Genomic DNA, 21091 nt, shown 5'->3' with positions numbered 1-21091 from the left:
AAGCATTGTAATGTTATTTAACTTGATGCTTCTGTTCCTTGGATCAATTTTCCTTTTCTTTTAGTTGAAGTACAGCCATCGTCTTGACATGCCAAGGTCACCACCCACAAATCATGTGATAGATCATGTGTTATGTGCCTTTCTGTTGCAAGCATAGAAGCTTTCCTCAAAATAGCTTGTTTGCTGGAGGAAGAAGTAAAGAGTGTCTTAACACCAAGAGCAACTCGAATTCTGGTTTTCAGCGTTGTTCTTTGTTTCTCATTGAAGCTCAGCCTCCTGTCTCTCTCTTCTCCCTTCCCCTTCTATCTTCAGGAAAGTGGGAATGTCCGTGGCATCAGTGTGACATCTGTAGCAATCCTGCAGTTTCGTTCTGTGAGTTCTGCCCTCATTCGTTCTGTAAGGATCACGAGAAAGGAGCCCTGGTGGCATCGGCACTGGACGGCCGTCTCTGCTGCTCCACACATGACCCCAAATCTCCCGTGGCACCCGAGTACTGGAACAAGATAAAATGCAAATTGGAACCTCAGAATCCCGTAGAAGAAGCAAAGGAGTGAATTTTTGTTTAAAAACAAACAAACAAAAAAACAACAAGGGAGGGAAGAAGAGGAGGGGCAAATAGGAGATGAACTTGAAGAGACTGCTATGCCACATTCAGTCTGTATCATCGGCGCTGTCTTGTGTGAACTGGGAGTGGGACCACTTACCAAGCAGAAGCAGGCAGTGGTGTTTGTTTTTTTTATTGTTTGGTCTTTTACCCTTGAATGTGCTACAAGCAGCTCTTTCTGTTGGGAAACAAACGTCTCGGCCTTCTAAAGCAAACAGTAGACCTTCTGACAGTGAAAAGAATACTCTGTTTAAAGATGTTCAAGTGTAGAAAACAAAGCATAGCAACATATTTATTTATTTAATTTTTCAAGGATGTTGAAGATCTGGTTTGGATCAGTCAGCGTGTCTTTAAAAACAAACAACAAAACAGCAAAGCCAACGTAACTCCTACGTCTAGTTTACAACAGGAACAAAACCCTCCCTGCGCTGTGTAACATTCAGGTATCGTGAAGACAAAAGTGGGTTTCAGACCAGGTGACTGAAATGCCTCCATTCCGTACTTATTTTTAAAGGCAGGTTGTATATCATGTTTAACTTGTGAATATTGCTGTAAAGCTTTTCCTGTGAGAAATAATGTGTATGGCTCTTTGGGAGTGCTTGTAGCACAAGTGCTGATGTCTTAAGAAGGAAGGAAGTAGTTGCTTGCTTGGAGAGCTGTAATTGGTGGTGTTTGCAGACAGGTGGAAATTCAGAAGGAGCTGAATTGCACACTGGTCATTTCTTTACTAGGAGAACCTTCCTAGTTAGGAGAGCTCCTGGCCTTGGTCGCACTGCAGCACACAGAACTGAGGTCAGCGTGCTGCCCTGGGAGCAACTTTCTCTGACTGCTTTTGGTGGAGGATTGTTCTGTGTGTGGATTTGTCACCTGCCAAGTTCTGCACTTGTTTGATGGCAATTATGTTATTGTGGATCTTTATTGCTTTCTTCTCAGACTCCCATTGGCTCCAGAGGAAATTCGAGTGCTTAAGGAATCCAACCCATCTTCATGTTTCTTTTGATTTGAACGTTCATGTTGTTAGTGAAAAAGATTTTCTGACTTTATAAGGTTCACTGTTAGCAGAGCTAAGAAAAGCAAGTTAGTCCCCTACAGCACTTCATCCATAACAGAGTGTTTGCTGTGCCAGGTAATGGGATTCACAGCAGCCACCCTCAGCCTGGTGGGGTGTTTGTGTTCTGTATTTCCTTTGTTAATCTGCAGGGGAGCAGGCTGCTTCAGTGAGGCTCCTGAGTTGGCTTAGGTAGGCTCCTGCTCCAGATTTTGTTCTGCAAACCTATCCTGCAATCCTCAAGCAAGGAGCTTAGAGGGATTAGTCTCTCCAGGCTGAAGTTGGTCTTTGAATCTCCTCCTCTAGCCTGCAACCTCTCCAAGCGCTGCAGTCAGCGTGCTTTGGCTGTGTGCTGGTGCTGGCTTTTTGCTAATGGCTCTTGGAGGTAGCCCTGAACAAAAGGAATTAATTTGAAGTGTTGCTGGCATCTGGCTAAATCGAGCCTTTGAATTAATTCTCAAGAACCCTGTCTCTGGGAAACTGCTGACATAAACCTGCAGGAACGTGGTGACTTCTCAGCCTGAGAAAACAGGCGAGGAAGACACACGTGGGATTGTGGAGCTTCTGCTTCTGGCTGCTGTCCTTCTCATTCTCAAACTTATGGATGGGAGGGGAAAAAAACCAAAAGCTTGTGCACTTGTGAAGTTACAAAATACACTACAGTCCCTCAAAGCAGCCGTGGTGCCCAGCAGCTGATCTGTCAGTGCACCTCTGAGCCTTCCTGCAGCCTGGGGGTGTTTGGGGGCGCAGCAGGGCCAGCGCTGCTGGGCTCAGCTGGTGGGAATATAAAGCACTTCTCGTGGTCCATGCTACAGTGAATGTCTGAAACACTAATCTTGCTTGAAATGTTTTTTACGAAAATATTTACGGAAAGAATTTTATTTTTCTGAGCGTTTTGTGTGATAAATGTCTCTTTTTAAGCTCTTACTGGGGGTGTTTCACCTCCTCAGCGATTCCAAACGCAGCCGTTGCTGCGGTGTCTGTAAGGCTTGATGTGTTTACTTTATTTTTATTTATTAGTCTTGGTAGTGTTGAAATGATTTTTCTCTTGGGAAGTCAGAGCATTCCAATGATTACAGATGTGCTGTAGTGTGAGTGCACCTCACTCTGTGTCCGTGCTGAGGTGTGCTGATGCCAGAAGCCTTCGCAGCTGTTGGAGATGGCAGTGAGCAGAACACAGCTGGTGAGCACCAACTGCCACGTGCAACCTGTTGCTGTGATGTACTGCTATGCTGCATAGCACGGAATGTGAAGGTTTGCAAAAGGCTTTAAAAACTTCTGAAATGCTGTGAATTGGGGCCTGCTGCTACTCCTGTGCCATGCCACTTGATTCCGGGTTAACTTTTTTTCTCAAACTTCTTACAGGTGCTCCTTTTTTTCCACCAAAAAAAAAAGTAATAATGATAGCCAGCAGCTGGGCTTGGACTCAAAAGGGAAAGCAGGAAATTGGTTTGTAAGCTTGTGCAGCTCATGAACAAAAATCAGAACTGGATGTCACACTACTGGAGAGAAGGTGAATCTAAAATCTTAAAGGGTGATATGAGGAAGGATTCAGAATAGCTTGATAGTTGTGCTGAGTTTGTTCTGTATGCCATATGCGGAGCTTTGAAACACACCTTTTCAACCACATCTTGGTCAATGGAGGAGAAAGAGAGTGCAATTGCTTTGTACGAGGGGGGGGGGAAAGAGATGTGACAGATCTGTGTTGTGATTAAGTGGCATCAGCTGCTGGATTCCATCTGTGTGGTCTCAGGAGTGAGGGGAGCAGTGCTGGGCAGCAAAGGCCTGGAGGAAATTCCCAGAGCTGCTCCATTGAGCTGTGCAACCTCCTGTCCCTTAGCTGGGATGCAATCCTGCTTCTCCCTTACTTTTGTCTTATTTTTTTGGAGGGAGTTGCTGTGCTTCAGGTGCACAGCTGACCCCGGATCTCTCTGTAGTGTGCAGCATCTGAGCTGCTCTGCTAAGTTAGCAGGACTTTGGTGTTTACTGGACTCTGTGCTCTGCTGTACGCACGCGTGGACGTTCTGCAGATCACAACCCAATGGTGCAATGGTCAATTACTGCAGTTTCCTGCACACGTGACACAAGCATTAATTATTGTAGCTTTCAGAATTCATCAGACTTGTCCTGTCAATGGATTGTAAGGATCAAAGGCATTATTTGCAGCTCAGGAAGGATGGCATGATGATGATTTGTATGGGCAAATTCCCTTCTCTGGTCACCACCATGGTCTGAGAGAGTTACAATGGGGCTGGAATGTAGAATTTTGGCCTTTCTTCTAAAACCTTGTTATCTTTGTTTCAGGATAGAACGAGAGACACAATTACTAGATGTAATTAACAATGAGCATAGAATCTGTATATATGGAGACTTTACAGAACTATGGGGTGGGTGGGGAGGAGGGCGGGAGGGGACGTCCAGCGCTGGTACGAAGTGGTCACTTTAACATGAAACCTCTGCCTCATTGAATTCAGGGTTTAATGTACTTGAAGCTCTGCATTCCTTATACAGCTTTTTTTTTTTTTTTTAATTATTATTATTATTTTATTTATACATCCCTTGTTTTGTATACGGCATCGAAGATGTGTTCACCTCCCTGCTGTCACCTCTGCTCCTGTGGCACTGGACTCTGCGGTGCCGCCTGAGCGGCGATGGCCATTTTGTGTTTGGTCTCAGCTTTTCCCCCCTTTCCCCCCCGCCTTACCTTCGTGTAGCAAAATGGTTTGCACTTCTGATACGCTCCTATCCTTTGGATGTATTCACAACCTTGTTCTAAGGAGGAAAAGAGAAGCTGTTTCCTGTCGTATCGCGTTGCTGAGCGGCGGATTCGGGTCCTTCTGCTCCAGCGAGGGGCTTTCACTGCTGGAGGAGGGGGGAACTGAGTGGAGATCTGAGCTTTGCACAGGAGATTAATGGGAATGGATGGGAATTAATCTCCTTTGCACAGGTAATTAATGTGAAAACAAAAGGGCGCGCAGCGTGCGTGACTCCGTGCCGGCTGTGAGCTCTTGGTCCCTTCTCCAGGGTGAGGATGGGAGCCCTGCATCGCTGCTCTGTGTCCATTTGGTGCCACTTCTCCTTTCTCACAAAGTGAAGGCAATGGCAATGACTGCCTGCGGGGATCCTGGGCCTCACCGCCGACCTTCACAGCGTCGCCATTTCTGTCCGCTTTGTTCCTCCGTACCAAACTTTGTAGGTTCTGTGAGATGTTCTTTTAACGAAATCACTTTCAGTCTTTACCTGCAATGCATCAGCAGTCACTGAAGTCACTCTAGAGCTGGGAAGCCGACCCGGAGCTCCGGGTGCTGTTCTGGGGTGTTACTGTACCATGGTTGGTGTTTTGCCACATAGGCTTTGAGAAATACCATTTTTGGGGGTTGTGTCGTTCGGCCTACGTTCTCTTGCATAGTGTGAAGCCTGTAAAGCTCGGTTACCCTGTACATAGGTAGCTTATTGTCAGCCGGTTCTAGCGTACTTAGCCTTGCCTGTAATATTTTAGCTTCTTACTGAATGTGTGTGATGGTAGAACATATAATTTTTGTACATTATATTTACTGAGATGTTGCCTTTTTTATTTTACAAATACTTTGGAATTCAGATGTGTTTTTGCTTCCGTGAGGATTCATTTGGAAAGGTTTTTAAATGACATTCCACCGATTTGAACTTTTTGCTTGAGGTTGACTTCAATAAATCGTTCTGAATGTTCCAACACCGGCCGCCTCCCCCCTTTCTTCCGGGGCCGGGATTCGAACTCGCGGCGCCGCACTCTGACCCGGGGCGGGGCCACGCGGTGGGCGCCATGCGGCGGGCGGGCGCGGCTGGGCTGGCGGCGGAGGCGGCGGTGCGGGCGATGCTGGCGGCGGTTTGCGGGTGAGTGCCGGGCTGCGGGGATCCGCTCCGCTCCCTGCCCCGCAGATGCCCGCAGCCCTCATTTCCCTCCGCAGGGTGATGGAGCTGCTGCCGCCCTTCCAACGCGTGGTGCAGCCCGAGGAGATGTGGCTCTATCGCAACCCCTACGTGGAAGCGGATCGCGTTCCCACGGCGCCGATGTTCGTAAGTGCCGCGGTTCCTGCGTTCGGTTTGCCTTCGTTTGTCAGCTGTTGCTTGAAAGCAAAGCTACGGGCACAAAGCCGTGCAGATGCCTGCAGTTCTCGTCTGAAGTCACTGCGAGCGCAGCGCTCTTGCAGCAGCACAGCCATTTTTTGTAGTCCTTTTAGCCCTTACCATCCAGAATCGCCCTTTGGGTTTGAACTGAGCTTACGAATACCCCGGAGAACTTCTCACCGTCTTGTTTTGGTTGCTCTGCTAACGCTGGGCCGTTTTTTCCCTTCGCTGCAGTTCATCGCGTTCCTGTCTCCGGTGCTGCTCATCATCCTTGCCCGCCTGTTCCTGGGGGCTGACCACGAGGACACGAGGGAGGCGTGCCTGGGTGAGCAGCTCCTGGCCCCGCAGGGCTGCCTGGGGGGGTTGGGAAGCCCGGGGGGGTCTCGCAGGTGAGTCCTTGCCAGGACACAGACATTATGCTGGGGTGTTAAAGCTGAGCGATTCGGCTCCAACTTGTCCACGTGGACCTCAGTGCTGCACGGGATGTGCCTGGTGAGCAGTGAGGCACAGAACGTTGCAAGCTGAGCACCAGCAGCTCAGGCAGCCTTTGTGGGGCTGATAGGAGCTCTCTGCTTTCTCCCAGCTGCCAGCCTTGCTCTTGTCCTCAACGGAGTCTTCACCAACAGCCTGAAGCTCGTGGTGGGCAGGTGAGGAGCTCCGGGCTGTGTGGGATGGGATGTGCAGTGTTGGAGGTAGGAGAGGAGGAGGAAGGGCTGGATGCTGGAATTTGGATGTGCTCAGCCTGAAACGAAAGGTTTTTTTGTAGTTTTAAAGATGTAGTATTAGAGCAATGCCGTTCTCCAGGCATCATTTAGATGAGCACATGGAGGCCTGCACCGGGGTCGGGGTGACTGCATGCTGTGGTTGGGGTGGCAAAATGTCACCCTGGAAGACTGTGCAGTGGTGTGTTGCAGTGGTGTGTCCCGGGCTGGTGAGGGGATATTGAGGCTCCAAGCATCCCACAGAGTGTGGAGCAACCTGCTCTGCTCTGCTCCTCTGCCCCAGGCCACGGCCAGACTTCTTCTATCGCTGCTTCCCAGACGGACGAGCGAACACAGAGCTGACCTGCACTGGTGACCCCGGCCTGGTGGCTGAGGGACGTAAAAGCTTTCCCAGTGGGCATTCCTCGTGTAAGTTCTGGGTGCCCAGACAGCAATTTGTGGAGAGCAGGAGCCTGGGGAGAGGGCAGCGTGGCTTTGCTGTCACACACACACCATTCTGTGACCTTCCTTCCAGTCGCCTTTGCTGGCCTCTCCTTCTGTGCCTTCTACCTGGCTGGGAAGCTGCACTGCTTTGCTCCTGGCCGGCGAGGCTCAGCGCTGCAGCTCTGTGCTTTCCTCCTCCCCCTGTTCATCGCCACGCTCATCGCCGTGTCCCGTACCTGTGACTACAAGCACCACTGGCAAGGTGGGTCAGCTGTGGTGCCCAAGGCTGGAGCAGCCTGCTGCTCTGGGGCTGCAAAGGTGGACGAAGGTAACTTTTCCTGGCCTTGCCTGCAGATGTGCTGGTTGGCTCGGCAATGGGCTTTGTGCTGGCGTACCTCTGCTACAGGCAGTACTACCCTCCTCTGATGGACTCCATGTGCCACAAACCTTTTCTGTCTATATCTAAACAACTGCCAGCGCACCAAGAAAAGCCTGCAGCTTCCAGCTTTCACCTGGACGTTTAAGTGATGTCACTGTATTCTGCTGGCACTTCTGCACTGTGAGTATCAGGGCAGGGGAAGGCTGGTTGTGGCCCACAGGACGTGTCTGAGGTGGTAAGCTGTCCTGCTCAGTGGGTGTGTGGCTTCGTTTCAATTAATTCTGTAGGTGTCCCTTCCTTTGGGAAACGAGCTGAGCTTCAGCACGTGAGACTTCAGGACAGCCCAGCTTCAGAAGGTCCTACACTGAAAACTGGAGACATGTGATGTGCTGCACCGTGGCTGTGGGTGTTCCTGGGTCGGTCCACAGCAAAGCACAGTCAGGTCCCCTTCAGTGCAGCTGAGCTGCCCCATCCCTTCCCATGGGATGCGTGTGTTGAAGTGAAGGGCAGGACCTGTTGTGGTGCTGGGGTCAAATGCATCTCATCAGTCAGAGATGAACTAATTTGGAGTAATGAATGCAAGGCTGCAGCCTTTAACGTGGATGGAGTGGGTGAGACAGAAGATGCAACTAGCGTGATTGTTATCTGTGTTATTGTGCTGGCTCTTTTTTCTTCTTAATTTGGCAAATAAAGGAGTTTAAATTTTAATGAGCTGTGGTACCAAAAGCTTCCTTCAGTGGCTGGGCCTGGGTTCCATGTAAGTCCATGCACCTTGGTTTGTCTGCATGGGTTCCTAGGCAGGTGCTTATTTGCTTTCTTTCCCCTTGCAGCTTTAACACAGCTGTAAGGAGGAATCTAAGCACAGCTTTCTGGCAGGACTGCTGTAGGTTAATGGTTTCTCAGGAGTCTCCACCATCCCTGGGAGCGTTCTGTGTCACGTGTGTGTGCAAACTGCAAGGTGAGACCAGCAGAGTGAGAGATGTGTGCCTCTCAAGCTCAGGGAACAACAGTAACTGATGTGTCATCAGTTTGGGCCCCATCAGCCCCACGTGACCCTGCAGCCTCAGAAGAACTCACAGGCATTGCTTTTCTTTCCCTTCAAATTATGCAAACGTAAATTCTTCGACCCACTCCTTTCCCTCTCCCCCGAATGCATCACAGTCATCTGTTTATTTGTTTTGGCTTTTACTGGAAAAGACATTAAATAACATTTAAAACGTATTTAATCTTTTTTTTTTTTTTTTTTTTAACAAAGTGCATAACTTAAAAAGCTGGTCACGAGTGTCCCATGTTAAGACTGTTCCTTTTCGTACTCCCATAGGAGGCGTTTAGCAATCGGTAACTCAGACTCTGGAGGAGCAGAATGTCTGCTTCTGCAGTCAAGTAAATGAACAGCTGCAGTTCCTTTGGGCTGGGAGGAGGTTGGAGGCTGCAAACAACACCTTTTGAATAGTGCAAATAACGAAATACAACAGAGGACAAACAAATGGATGCTGTGGAAACAAGGCTTGTTACCCCATGCAGGGCAGAAGTCAGCAGGAGGGAAGTGGCTCTTTCCAAAGGCTGCAGTGACCTTAATGCCACTGAAACGTTTTCCCCCTGCCCGCTCTGAGGCTTCAGCTGCAGCCTGGCAGTGGTTTGGGTCACAGGGAACTGATCACCTGGGGCTCTCTGTTGCCCTTGGAGGAGAGCTAACACAAAACAGCAAGGTGTGGGCTGTGCTGCTTGCTGGACTACTTGAATCTCTTCGGTGGAGTCACTGAGGCAGTGCTCAGACCCAACAGATCTGGGCTTTGCCTTCGCTGGCAGCATTTGCTGTACTTGCCAACAAAACCACTGGCTGGAGCCTGACAGGCATGAGATCCCTGTGGCCACTTTCAACTCAGCACTGCTGCGTGCTCCTGCAGAGCAGAGGGGGGCTGTCCCTACAGGGCCCAGTGCCTGGAGCAGCTGCTTTCCCCAATCCAGTTTGGATCTGGAGGTAAAGCTTTCCTGGGGTGCTGTGCACGTGGCTGTGAGCAACGGTCCTTATCTGCACCTCCCAAAGGCTGCAGCACTCCAGCCCAGTGCTACAGCAGGAGAGCAGTGCCTCATCCTTCTCCCCTGAGAAGTCAGCATCTCCTTTGCTCAAGGCTGCTATTGCTCTCTCCATGCTGTGTGTTTAAGGCTTTTATTTCTCAAGGTCCCAAGCTAAGAGTATCCTTGCTAAGCCCACAGCTGGGTTCAGGCCCTTGTATCGTGTTTCCTAGCCCAAGCAGCTGTCTGCATCAGTACTGCAAAGCCTGTGATAACCTACAAGCTGGGCAGACAAGTTCAGGGCTGACAGCACGTGTTGCCACAGGGAGTCACAGTGTAAGTGCTGTGTGTGTGTTTGCAGAAGTGGATTTTGGTTGGTTGGGTTTTTTCCTACCCAAAATGGAGGAAAACCATCTTTATCTCCAGGCAGCAGCAAGTACTGGGGAAGCAGCATGCGGGGCACGGCAGCAGAGGAGAGAGGAAGGCAGAGAAGAAATCTGAACTTTCCTGGTGAGTACTCAATTGAATTGTATCTAAGAAAGCAAAGGGAGAACAGTGGAGTAAATCTTGCTTCTTGACGTGCTTTTGTGCACGATAAAAGAGGAAGGAAGCCCTGTGTGCTGAAAGGCCAAAGGAAAGCCCAACCAGCGCTGTAAATAAGGAACATTATTCCCTCAAATGGACTTTATGTCGTCTGGGGTCTCCTAGGAAGGTTGGAAGTGTAGGCATAAGGTGACTTACAAGGAGTGGCTGAACGGCACGGGGTGGTCATTGGCTTCCTGGCAAAGGCTGGTCCAGTGTAACTCCTATTGTCTGGTAGATCTCCTTCAGAACCAGCAGAACGGTGTCCTCTGACTCCCTGGAGGTGGGGACACAGGCGTGAGCAGGCAATGCTTCTCCTCACCCTGGTGTTAAGAATGGCAGCGTTCTGCCTACAGCAGACACGAATCTGAAGCTTGACGACAGTTAGGCAGGAGCTTACCAGTAGCAGAGATGCCCTTGCAGTGCAAATAAATACTCATTAAAGCTCTCAATGGGCTTTTCCTGCAGCACGTAGTCGATGCGATTCCCCCCGTTCAGCTTCCCCACGTTAATGAGGGAGGGATCCTCCTTTGCTGGCGCCTGGGCCTCCTCTGGCTTTGGATCTGGAGGAAGGAACAGCAGTTTGTCTCAGCAGCAGCAGCAGCAGCACACAGCAAAGCACTGCCTGGTGCTCCTCCAGCCCTGTGCTCGCTGACCTGGCTGCTTCTCTGCGCTCGCCTCTGTCTCTGCCTCCCCCTCACTGCTTGTTCCTTCCACAGCTGCCAGCGGCGCGCGGGTGAAGGACTGCCAGGCCACCCGCAGGGACCCCAGCAGGTTGTTCTTCAGATCCACGCTCATACGTGTCAGCCCTTCTTTCAGCTCTGCAAAGGCAAGGGCTGCTCTCAGGCACGAGGCCGTGGTTTTGGGCTGGGGCCAGGGGTGGCCGTGCTCCTTACCGAGGTGCATCCTCTTCCTGCCTTTGTGGTGTGGGAGCAGCATGGGCTCAAATTCCAGGTCTGGGACAATCATGGGCTCAATCCTGTATGCCACCGGGTCGAACTGTGGGGAGAGCAGTGAGCTTGGGCTGAGCGCTGTGCCTCGCACCGGAGGGCTGCAGCTCTTATACCTACGGGGTGGAAGATGTTGAAGAAGCCCTTGCAGGTGGGCAGGCTGTAATCCGGGTTGATTCGCTTCACCCCTCGCACCGTGAGGAACATCCCAATGGGAGACCCAAAGGCAAAGAAGATGGCGGGCTTGTAGAGCAGCTGAGGGTAGTTGGCAGAGACCTACAGAGAGAAGGGAGGGTTGGGTTTTTGTTTCATGAGACACATTCCGTGCTGCTGTGGTCCCACTGCTCCCAGCTCAGCTGTTACCTGCCCCAGGCTGATGTCTGGGTATGGGCCATCCCTGCTGGCAGTGGTGCTGTGCTGCCTGGCAGCACTGTGTTCTTTGGTGCCCTGCACAACACAGAGGAGCCCTGGTGAGGGCAGGTCCTGCAGGCTGCATGGGGACCCTGCACGAGTCTGAGCTGAGTGATGTGGCTGGGAAGGAGGAGACTGAGCCGTGCAGAAGCCATACCTGCATCTCCCTCCTGGAGCTGATGTAATGGAGGAGCTTCATTCGTGGTCCTAAGGGAATTCCCATTTCTTCAAGGTTTTTCTCTCCGCACAAGAGCTAGAAAGTAAGCAGTGCAGATATCAGCACGCGCCGCTCTGCTCCTGTGCAGTCAGACCTTTGTTCTTTGTCCTTCTGCTCCTGCTGCGCTAAGAGATATTTTGTGTGCAGGTGATTCAGTACTGGGAAGATGCACCCAGGTGGGGAGGGCCGGGAAGTAAAACAAAGAAACACAAAGACAGCAAAACAGCGGAGCTGCTCACCAGCGCTTCCCCATCTATTTTCTCCTTCTCAAAAGCAGGGCAGTACTCAGACAGATCCAACTTCTGCAGGATTTCTTTTACTTCCTCAGCACCCCTGCTGCTTGAAGTCACCTCGGATCCCTGCAAACGAAGCCCACAGGGATTGTGCTTTTTTCTCTTGGCGCATTACAAAACTTCTCTACCTTCCCCACCGCCATGCATGGTGCAGAGCTCGTACCTCCCTGCTGTGCTCATCCTCGGGAGCAGCCTTCTGGTTCGTCAGGAGATCAAACAAAATCAGGGACCCTAAAAGCCAGGACAGAGCATCATTGGCTCATTAGGGAAAAACCTGAGCATCAGGACAGTCCCTGCTCAACACGACGGGGACATCCGTGAGCCTTACCCAAGCTGTGACCTGCAATGGAAACCCCCCCTTTAAAGTCTGGGTTCCTCTGCAGGAAGAGGAGGTAGAGGCGGTTCATTTCCGAGGCCACCGTGTCCAGGATGGTCTGGCAATAAGTGGAGCTGTTGTAGAAGAAAGCATCCAGGATGGTGTCGTTGATGAAGTGACGCAGGCGGCTGATGCTCGGCAAAGTGATTCGCTCCAGATCCCTGTGGGGGCAAAAAAAGAGGAAACTGCAGTCAGAGGTGCCCGTGAGCCCTCCCACATCTCTAAGGCAAAGCTTGAGTTCAGAGGAGGCCTGCTGCCATCCTGATATTGCAGTCCTTCATTGGAGGCCAAAGCAGAGCGCCCAGGAGCCCCCGTAGAGGAGTGTCAGAGCCCTTTCCTCCCAATGGCAGCCAAGAGAAGGCAGCAGCCTCCCAGGGCTGTGGGCACTCACACGTCCACACCGGTGGAGTGCAGGGAGCTGTGCCAATTGACAGGCAGGAATTCCACCCGGCCGATCTGCTGCTGCTCCTGTGCCTTCCTGAAGTGTGCTTGCAGCATGCTCAGGGAAACGCTCCTGAAGTCGTTGACTGGAAAAGAAGGCATGAACTCTTAGCAAAGCAGCAGGGCTGCAGGGCAAGGCTTGTGCATCAACGACGCTTAATAAGATAAAAGAAAAGATCATTACCCGGGGAAATCCCAGCAGGGTCTTTAATCTGCTGCTGCCACCCTAAGACCTTGAATCTTTAACTACAAGCTCAAGGGAAGCTCCATGTCCTTACATGTGTGTTTACTGGATTCTGCTGCCCCATCTGTGACAAGCCTCCTGCCCCACGTGCAACGCTTTAAGATGGCACACAGGGCAAGAAAAGCACTCTTAGGAACGTAAAGGGAAGAACAAATGTTGTGAAGATGCCTATTTTACAAGGGGAAGCCTGAGGGAGAAGGGATCACTCCGTTTTGAGAAGGGGGAGAGATCCATTTCCATGATTTTAATTGGGCAGCCGTGGAAACAGCTGTGCTAGATGAACGTGTGGAAGAACAGACTGCATTCGAGCAGATGTAATCAGTTCCTGTGTCAGAGCTTAGCAGGTTTAGACAGCTGGAAAACCCACATCCAGTGTGAAAAAAACCCATTTTGGAGCAGCAGCAGCATGCAACGATGAAAAGCAGTTGCCCAAACCTTTCCAGACAGTGGGATTTCATGGGTTAGTGAGCATTGATTCACTCTCCCCACTGCGGTCAGCAAATTGGGCCACGCAGGCAGCCCAGCTGAGCGCCAGGATGGTTTGAATTGCGCTCTGACAGCGTTTCTCATTGTCCAAGGCTTTACCCTCAGCTCAAAGCAGCGTGTGGATGGGAGCAGCAGCCCTGCCTGGCTCCACACCTACCGCACTGCACGATGCTCCTGAAGCGGATGTCACAGGCCGGGCCGATCCCATGCACCACAAAAACCAGGTGGTCGATCTGCAGAGGTTCTCCTGTGGGTAGAAAGAGGTCGGAGCTCAGCCCTAGAGACCGAGGCTCGGAAAGGAACTGACCCAGTGACCCCACCTGCAGCTCTGACGGGCACCAGGTGGGGCAACATTCTGTTCTCTACTTCCCACACACTTTGGTTTGCATAAGTACTTTCCCAAGTGGAAAATGAAGGGGTTAGACAGGAAGACGTGCCTGTCCTCACTGCCAGGTTAGCTTGCAGAGCTGGGTCACGGCTGCAGAGCAGGGAAAGGGCGAGCAGCAGGCAGCCACCAGCCTGCAGCTGAGAGCTGTGCTCCCTTCGTGCTTTGGATAACTGTAAGGGAGGCTCCAATTTTACCCACGCTCACCGTTGGGGATCTCAGCGGCGATGTTCTCCACTCCTCTCTTCACAGTCCTTGGTCGCCCTTGTTCTGTAGGAGTTGAGCCCCAGTCGTCAGAGGTGGCAACGGGGTGGTAGTGAACCATCAGCTGTGAGCAAGGAGGGCTGATCACTGTGCTGCACTGGGTGCTGGAGCCAAGAGCATCACTGGGCTCCCAGGAAGGCTGGCAAGAGGCATTGATGGCCAAAGGCTGTCCCTGCCCGGCCACCAGGCTCTGCTCACCTTGGGGTTGTGCAAAATGATGACTTCTCTGCTTGGGGATTCCAACTTCTTCTTCCACTCATCCAAGGTTACAGCAATCATGTACGCTTCCTGAGGAAGAGAATGTCCTCTCTGAGTCAGCTGAGGGTATTCCTATGAATATTCAACCACTTGAGACATTTCCCACCCATTTCAAGTGCTGCTTTGTGAAAGAGGCATAGAAATCATCCAGGCCCAAACTGGTGAGGCCGCAGGATTCTCTCTGTATCGCCTGCTAAAGTTTCTAAAAAGCCACTGTTGTGAATAGAAGCAGAAAGCTTCCCCCCCAGAGCCATGTATTTTCATACATTAGAATACAGATGACTGTAATCACAGCAGAAAAAGCCCCCAGCCTTTACAGCAGGGACCAGCAAGCATTCTGTGGGTCCCTGCAGCAGGAAGAACTGTTTCTTGCATTTACAAAGCTGTGAGCAGAGTGAGGGTGGCTGTGCTACGACAGCAAGAACCGAATTGTGGTGCCAGGCAGGGTCAGGGGGAAACACAGAACAAAGACAGCGGGGAGAGGCTGCAGGATGGGCCAGAGCTGCATGGCTGGCAAAGAACAACCGGGCATTGAGCAGAACGCTCTGGGAATGGGGAGGAAGGGGAAGCAGAGGAGTATTTAGTTATGTTAATCAGCCGTGAAAACGCCAAAGCCTCTTGTGAGTTCGTGTCCTCAGGTGCAACAGCAGCGCAGATGGAGTTTGGGATGTCAGGGCAGCGTTTGGCAGCGAGAAGCAGAGCTTGTTGGTAAGCTGTGTGCTCCCGGGATGTGTTTACCTCCAGTTCCTGGCTGAAGCTCTCTGAGTAGGGGACGTATTTGTTGTCCTTGTCCCCTTTGTAGAACCAGGTGCAGCGGCGCACCTCAGACACCTCCTCCTCCCAGAACACCGCCAGGCGCTGCCTCTGCTTCAGGTGCACGTCGTACCTCCCGCCCGACGTCGGCACCACCACGTCTCCTTTATCCCTCCCTGAAGACCACAATGAATCGTGTGAGGGCCAAAAAGTTGAGCTGTGTGCTGAACCAGAGACAGGAGACTGCAGCAGCTCTGCGGGTGCGCACCGTGAAAGAGCAGCAGCAGCAGCAACCACCAGTGCTGCCCTTGCAGCCTGCGGGGAGATGCCCAAACATCCCCGGGGCAGCAGGTGAGAGGAAAGCACTCAGCTGTAAGCAGCCACCTCCCTTCCAGCTTTGGGCACAGCCTTTCAGGGGCTCTCCCTGCCTGGGCTGAGGTGGCAACGTGTGAAACTGTGGCCCTGGGATCCTGGAGGGCTGCAGATCTCCACGTTCAAAGCGTTCCCGTCCAGAACCCAGAGCTCTGCTCAGATCCCAGCACAGCCCCCACTGCCCGTGCTGTAAAGCAGCAGTATCTCCTCTGACAGATCTCCCCGCTGCCATTTCTGCCCTCCTGCTCATGTTTTTGTCCCCTCTTCAAAGGTGCTTCGCACCACAACGATGTATAATTAACAGCACGTGCCAAATTAACGAGGCCGGACCTTACATTCCCTCCTCCATCCTCACTGTCCGTTCACTTACAGCTCCAGCACTGGATGCGCTGCCACCAAACACAAGTCTCAATTACAAATTCCAAAGGGGGAATGTGGCAACCCAGGCAGGAGCTGTGGGCTTTCCCCGTGCATCACCACCCTGCTTCCCTCGGGCACGCACCTGATGCTTCCCATCGACCTCACCAGGCCGGTTCCCCATCACGCATGCAGGGGATGAGGTGTTTACAGCAGAAAGCTATCGAAGCACAGCCCTGACAGCTGAAGGCAATGGCTGCAGCACCATCCCCGCGTCGGATCGCATTGGCTGCACTCAGGCTGCGATGGAGGCAGCCGGGGCTGCGGACGGCTCCCTTACCTGCACCGTGAGCCTCTTCCAGCCGCTCCGAGTCCTGAACGCTGAACGGCAGCCACCGTTCCCTCCCGCCGGTCACCTTGCAGTAAAACCAATGCGGAGCGACCGCTTCGTACCCATTCCCCGCGTCCCACTCCGCAGCTTCGGCAGCGATCCGCGAGGGCACCGTCGGATTTTGCTCCTGAGCAGACATGACGCTCCTGGACAAAAGGAAAGGACGGACGGATGGACGGAGCCGCGGATCTCTACGCCCACCCTCACGCACTCCGCAACGGGAGGCCGCACTCCGCTTCCCCACCGCGTTTCCCTCCGCTCCCAAGGACGGACGCACCGACGTTGGCCGTTCACGCACGTCGGGTGCGTCCGCCGCTCCCGCACCGCGCGGCTCCCCGGCCCGAGCGGCGGCACGGCGCTGCTTCCCGGCTCCGCTCCCAGCCCGGCTCCTCGCTCCGCTCCGTTCTCCGCCCGCTCGGGGCGGCGCTTCCCCCTCCCCGCCCCCGGCGCTGCCTCCGTTCCGCGTTGCGCCTGCTCGTGGGGCCGGGCGGGGATCGGGGCGGTGCACCCCGCACACGCGTGGATACGGCGGCCGTTTCACCCCGCGGAGGCCGCGATAACGCCTCGCCCGATTGCGGGGCCGGCGTTAATTAAAGGCCGGCGTTAATTAATTACAGCCCTGAGCCGGATGCGCGGCCGCGGTTCGGGGCTGCGGTCACTGCGGGGTTCTCCCGCGGCCGCGGACGCCGCCGTGCCCGTCGTGCTTTTTGAGCAGCTTACCATCACTCCCTTCCCCACCCTCAGCCAACCCTTCCCGCAGCGGAGGCTCAGCGCCGGAAGAGGAAGCATTGCAAAGGAATTCGTTACCTGGATGAGTTTGACACTAAAACGCCCCAAAAGAGCCCCCCGTGCCCCCCAGTACCGTGTACGCACGGCACAGCTTTTCCTACAGTCAGGTATCAGATACCCTTCCTACCACATCGCTGCAGAAGGAAACCTTTGCCCCGACCCACGGAGCGCTGCCGACGCGGCAGTTTGTGCGCAGCTCTTCTGCTCTGCCTGCCCGCATTGCGGTGTCACGGCTCCAAGGTAACCGGGGCTGCTCCACGTGTCTCCCTGCACGGCTAGAACCCACCGACCTCTTTATCTGACAGCGAGCCTTGGAGCAAACAGGGTGCAAGGAGATGATGTGGGTTTGTTCCCGGTGTGATCCCGGCTGCTGGAAATGAAACAAATGTCAGAAAATAGTTTCAACCAGCTCCTCGGATTCTAAAGCAACCAAATCTTCTGCCTTCACAGCCCTGGAAGCAGGGACTGCCCGTGGTAGCAGCAGCACTGTCAGCCCCTTGTGGCATCTGGACCTGGTGATGCTCACACAACAGACAACAGGGGATGCTGCAGGGCCGACTGCAGCCATCTCACATCTGCTCCCCTTGGCTGCAGCGTGACTCACACGGACCAGCTTTTGCAACAGCAAATTCCAGTCCTCGTTGAGATCCTACCCAAAAGGAATGAGCAGCTTTGTGCCAACAGCTGTGCTGGTCTGATAGAAAACAAGCAGGGTAACGGAGGAAGAAATTGGCTTTGGTAATTCCTTGGCAATTCCAGCTCCTTCCCACCCCCCAGGGATGCATCTGACTGCTGCCTGTGACCTCAGCCACATCCAAAGAGCTGCAAAGGTCAATCCATGCTTGCTCTCCATCACTGCCCTGCAGGCTGCCCTGAGGGTGGCAGCCAAGAGTAAATCCCTGAACAGCAGCCAGCAGTCCTGCAGTGGGGCTGCAGCACTCAGAGCCCCACAGCAGCACCCAACGAGGGCTGCATGGGCCACATTCATCCCTAAACTCCACCTATTGCTGCAGCCTGGCTGGGCTCTGCCTGCAGGGCAGCTCTAAGCTGAGCAAACTGCACAAAACTTCCCTTTAAAAGAAGAAGGAAAAACAAAACAAAACAAAACAAGGAGACTTTGAGAAACTTAATTACAAAATAACATTTAAAAGTCATCAGGGTTTATTATCTCATTACACACAGCAATGATTCGCTCAACGTGTTGTAACCAGAAGATTAACAGTAATTAAAAAGTGGATTCGACCCACGCGACCTGAAAAGCATTTCTGCACCTCCCATTGACCAGGGCTGCGCTGCTGCACGGCTCTGCCTGCACCTCTCTTTCTTCCAGGTGAAGAATTCACAGTTCCAGGCTGTGTTCCCACATCCACGTGGCATCACAAGGGACAGCTTCACACCAGCTGCTGTCTGCAGCACATCATCATCATGAGCAGAGCTACAGGAACACAATGGAAACAAAAAGAACCCTGGGGTGACACACAGCAGCGAGGGATCTGAGGCTGAAAGCAGTGATGGACAACCAAGAGCCTTCATTTACGGCTGCACGGTGACGAATGTGACGAGTGCTGCAGTACCGTGGATTGGGCCTGGTTTGGGGAACTTTGTGCAGTGAATTTTCTTCTTGCTGAGTGAAGGATGCAGACCTCCAGAGAGCCCCACAACGCTGAGCACCTCAGGTTGGTGCTGCTTCTTCACGTCCCAGAACAAACAACTCGGTTTGCTGCTTTCATCCTCTCTTAATTGGTCCACTGCCGAGCTGTTGGTTGGGGCTGGGCTTTCCTGTGGGTTTGGGTTGGTTGTTTTCTTCTTTTCAATCAGGACTTATTGCTTTTTCATTGTCAGTAGTGCTTAGCAGAAAGAGCTGAGATGTGGAAAAACTCTTTGGAACCTCCACAACAGGCTGCGTTGTGGCTGATACTCTTTCACAATCCCTTCCTTTCCAGCTTTTCCAGTATGGCCTGAATTCTGTGGACAGCTTCCTTCCTGGCCTGCCGGACGCCGTCCTGCCCACCAGTCTCAATGGAATCCAGTTCTAACAGCAGCTTGGTCAGCATCTCCTCCAGAAGCCGGTAGGATTTATCTGTCTTTTTTCCTACAAATTCATCCACTTCTTGTTCCAGTTGTTCTGCCTGCTCTGTGACGTGCAGGATTCTCTGAATCTCTGGCTGGATGGCTGCAGAATTCATTGAAGTGTGGTTGCCAGCTTTGCAGCCTGCCTCCTGATTTCCAGCCAACCGCCTCCGAGTTGTGCTGTTGTACATTTGAGGCTGTGCGCTGTACTGCACCTTGGGGTTGGATGGAGAGGACTTGGCGTTGAGCAGAGTGGGTGGTTTGTGGTCGTTCACTGTCCCAGAGTGCTGGTGATTGCCCTCAGAATAGTAGCTGTGTTGGTTTGCAATTTGCTCGGGTTGGTCGTAAGCAGATTCCTACAATCAGAGGAGAAAAAAAACCAAAATCTGCGTTACAGAGGCTTTAGATGGGATCCACCCCACTTCAAGACCTGCCCCTCAAGGTCTGCTATCAGTGCTTTCTGGAATTACAGTCCTGACATTTTGCTGGCAGTACTCAGAACTGCCGCTTTGTTTCTGCCTCCTGGGAGCTGACTCTGCTTGTAGAAAGGAGCACTGAGGAGCTGCTTGCGTGTTTTGGGAAAGGCAGCACGATCTGAGCTGTGGCTGCAACCAGAACCTGTGTGTCGGAACCATCAGAACATCACTGTACCTTTGAGTCCCACGCAGGAGGATGAGATGCAGCCCCACTGCCAGTCCAGGGTGGTTGTGATTCAGTGAGGAATGGGTTCCCATGTGCTGGAGCTGTGGGCCATGCATACTGTGGCTGCACCCCATACGTGGGGGGAGCCCAAGCCTCCTCCTGTGCCCTGGGCTGTGGGTTGGCCCCGGGGCTGTGGTCTCCATACGGATATTGTGGAACAGGCATCCCTGGGGTCTGTGGGGAGAAGGGGGACAGGCGTTAATCCCAAGTCACTCCCAGCACCACTGTTCTGTGCCAGACAGCTCTGGGAAGAACCCCAGCACTGGGATTGCTGTCTGCTTTCTGTTCTACAGCCCACGACCTCAGAGCTCCCTGCAGAAAGGGACAAGTCCAAGTTTTTACAGGAGCTTGCAGAGCGAACCGGTTGGGTTTAGAAACCATTTTGACCCCACAGAGGTGTGCACTGCAGGTTCTTCCTCTGTGGGGCAGCACGGGAGCTGTGCCATGCAAACCCCAAATGCTGCACAGTGGTGTCTCATGGTCTCTCACCTGAGGTGGGGAGTATCCAGCAGGCTGCTGCCTGCGCTGTGAGCAGCCCTCTGCAGGGCAGTCCTGTGTTCCACAGCCCCACGGAGGGGCAGGAGGGGGGGGTCGGTACGGGGCTGTGCTGTCTGTGCTGTAGGATGGCCCCGAGCAGCTGTAGGTTCGTGTCTGTGGCAGTGCTGTGTAATGCGGAGCGGCCGGAGGGTACGGGGCGGTGTAGGATCCGTTGGTGTAGGGAGAATCCATGCCCTGGGAAGGAGAAAAGGGAGAAAACGGAGGGAAAACGTGTTGGGATGCACGTTAGGAGGTTTAGTTGGGTTCTGTCAGTCCCTGAGTGTGGCTGATGGGGTGGAGAAACACCCCAGGAAAGTTCATGTCCTTTTCCAAGCTACAAACGATGCGAGGAGGTGAGGTTTTCCAACCCCCAAACCCGAGCTGCAGGGATTCCATCGCAGAGCTGCAGCCACCGCATGAAATCGGGGCTTTGAAACGTTTGTATGAAGGGAGACTGCATCGCAAGCGGCGGGGTTTTATGGCACAGCAGCCTTCAATGCGCATCCCACGGCATGGAAACAACGCACAGCTCGGTTCGGGACGGAGCAGAACGGGAGGGAGGTGGAGCTGGACCCGCAACCCCCCGCCCCGCATACCGACCTGCCGCTCCTGCGCCTCCGCTCCGCCGGGAAAACGCCCGAAGCCGAACGCTCGGTGCTGCGCGGGGTTCCAATAGCCGGGACCCGGCGGCTCCTGTAGAGAAAACGCCGTTACGCGGTGCGCTCGACCCGAGCAGCGGTGTTACGGGCCGTGCTCGGCTCCACCCGTCCTTACCTGCCCGCCCGCCGGGCCCCAGGGCGCGGTACGGCCGCGGGGCTCCATGTCTGCCTCCCGGCACGGCCGAGGCAGCCCCGCAGCGCGACGAATGGATGGAAAGCCCCCAAGAAGCGACCAATAGGATGCGAGGACCCCGGGGC

At 53.3% G+C, this 21091-nt stretch overlaps 4 protein-coding genes across 16 annotated transcripts in view; 2 read left to right on the top strand and 2 right to left on the bottom strand.

The window, feature by feature from the left end:
- Nucleotides 1-5363, top strand: part of NSD3 (nuclear receptor binding SET domain protein 3) — a 36706-nt gene extending 31343 nt beyond the window's left edge. For all 8 annotated transcript variants that reach the window (XM_052701918.1, XM_052701919.1, XM_052701912.1 and 5 more), the window contains one exon: nt 313-5363. In XM_052701918.1, the coding sequence (XP_052557878.1) occupies nt 313-554 (242 nt within the window). In that variant the 3' untranslated portion in view covers nt 555-5363. The remainder of the gene's footprint in view (nt 1-312) is intronic.
- Nucleotides 5349-7988, top strand: PLPP5 (phospholipid phosphatase 5). The gene is made up of 8 exons (XM_052701933.1): nt 5349-5522; nt 5597-5705; nt 5991-6081; nt 6340-6403; nt 6762-6886; nt 6993-7163; nt 7256-7460; nt 7568-7988. The coding sequence occupies exons 1-7, from the start codon at nt 5353-5355 to the stop codon at nt 7423-7425; spliced, it is 900 nt and encodes a 299-aa protein (XP_052557893.1). The 5' UTR covers nt 5349-5352; the 3' UTR covers nt 7426-7460; nt 7568-7988.
- A 456-nt stretch (nt 7989-8444) lies between these two features.
- On the bottom strand, nt 8445-17012 carry DDHD2 (DDHD domain containing 2). Of its 5 annotated transcripts, none has more exons than XM_052701923.1 (18): nt 16354-16496; nt 16026-16222; nt 14942-15180; nt 14144-14233; nt 13889-14009; nt 13454-13543; nt 12517-12652; nt 12078-12286; nt 11913-11980; nt 11696-11815; nt 11397-11492; nt 11192-11275; nt 10949-11104; nt 10775-10877; nt 10535-10699; nt 10279-10441; nt 10038-10155; nt 8445-9829 (listed from the first exon to the last, which is right to left on the bottom strand). In XM_052701923.1, exons 2-17 carry the CDS (start codon nt 16213-16215, stop codon nt 10065-10067), a joined length of 2121 nt encoding a protein of 706 aa, XP_052557883.1. In that variant the 5' UTR covers nt 16216-16222; nt 16354-16496; the 3' UTR covers nt 8445-9829; nt 10038-10064. The 5 variants fall into 5 exon arrangements, with proteins under 5 accessions (XP_052557883.1, XP_052557884.1, XP_052557887.1 ...); XM_052701924.1 differs by having other exon boundaries at nt 8445-8709; XM_052701927.1 differs by lacking the exon at nt 16354-16496 and adding an exon at nt 16993-17012 and having other exon boundaries at nt 8445-10155; nt 14942-15132.
- A 983-nt stretch (nt 17013-17995) lies between these two features.
- Nucleotides 17996-21076, bottom strand: BAG4 (BAG cochaperone 4). Of its 2 annotated transcripts, XM_052701931.1 has the most exons (5): nt 20949-21076; nt 20775-20867; nt 20127-20369; nt 19587-19811; nt 17996-19291 (listed from the first exon to the last, which is right to left on the bottom strand). In XM_052701931.1, the coding sequence occupies exons 1-5, from the start codon at nt 20994-20996 to the stop codon at nt 18788-18790; spliced, it is 1113 nt and encodes a 370-aa protein (XP_052557891.1). In that variant the 5' UTR covers nt 20997-21076; the 3' UTR covers nt 17996-18787. The 2 variants fall into 2 exon arrangements, with proteins under 2 accessions (XP_052557891.1, XP_052557892.1); XM_052701932.1 differs by lacking the exon at nt 20775-20867 and having other exon boundaries at nt 20949-21028.
- Between the last annotated feature and the right edge of the window lie 15 nt (nt 21077-21091).

Source organism: Tympanuchus pallidicinctus, unplaced genomic scaffold (genome assembly GCF_026119805.1).
Source record: "Tympanuchus pallidicinctus isolate F22 unplaced genomic scaffold, pur_lepc_1.0 scaffold41, whole genome shotgun sequence".
Taxonomy (NCBI): Eukaryota; Metazoa; Chordata; class Aves; order Galliformes; family Phasianidae; genus Tympanuchus; species Tympanuchus pallidicinctus.
Note: the sequence above shows the minus strand (reverse complement) of the source record. Positions and strands in the feature narration are given on the sequence as shown.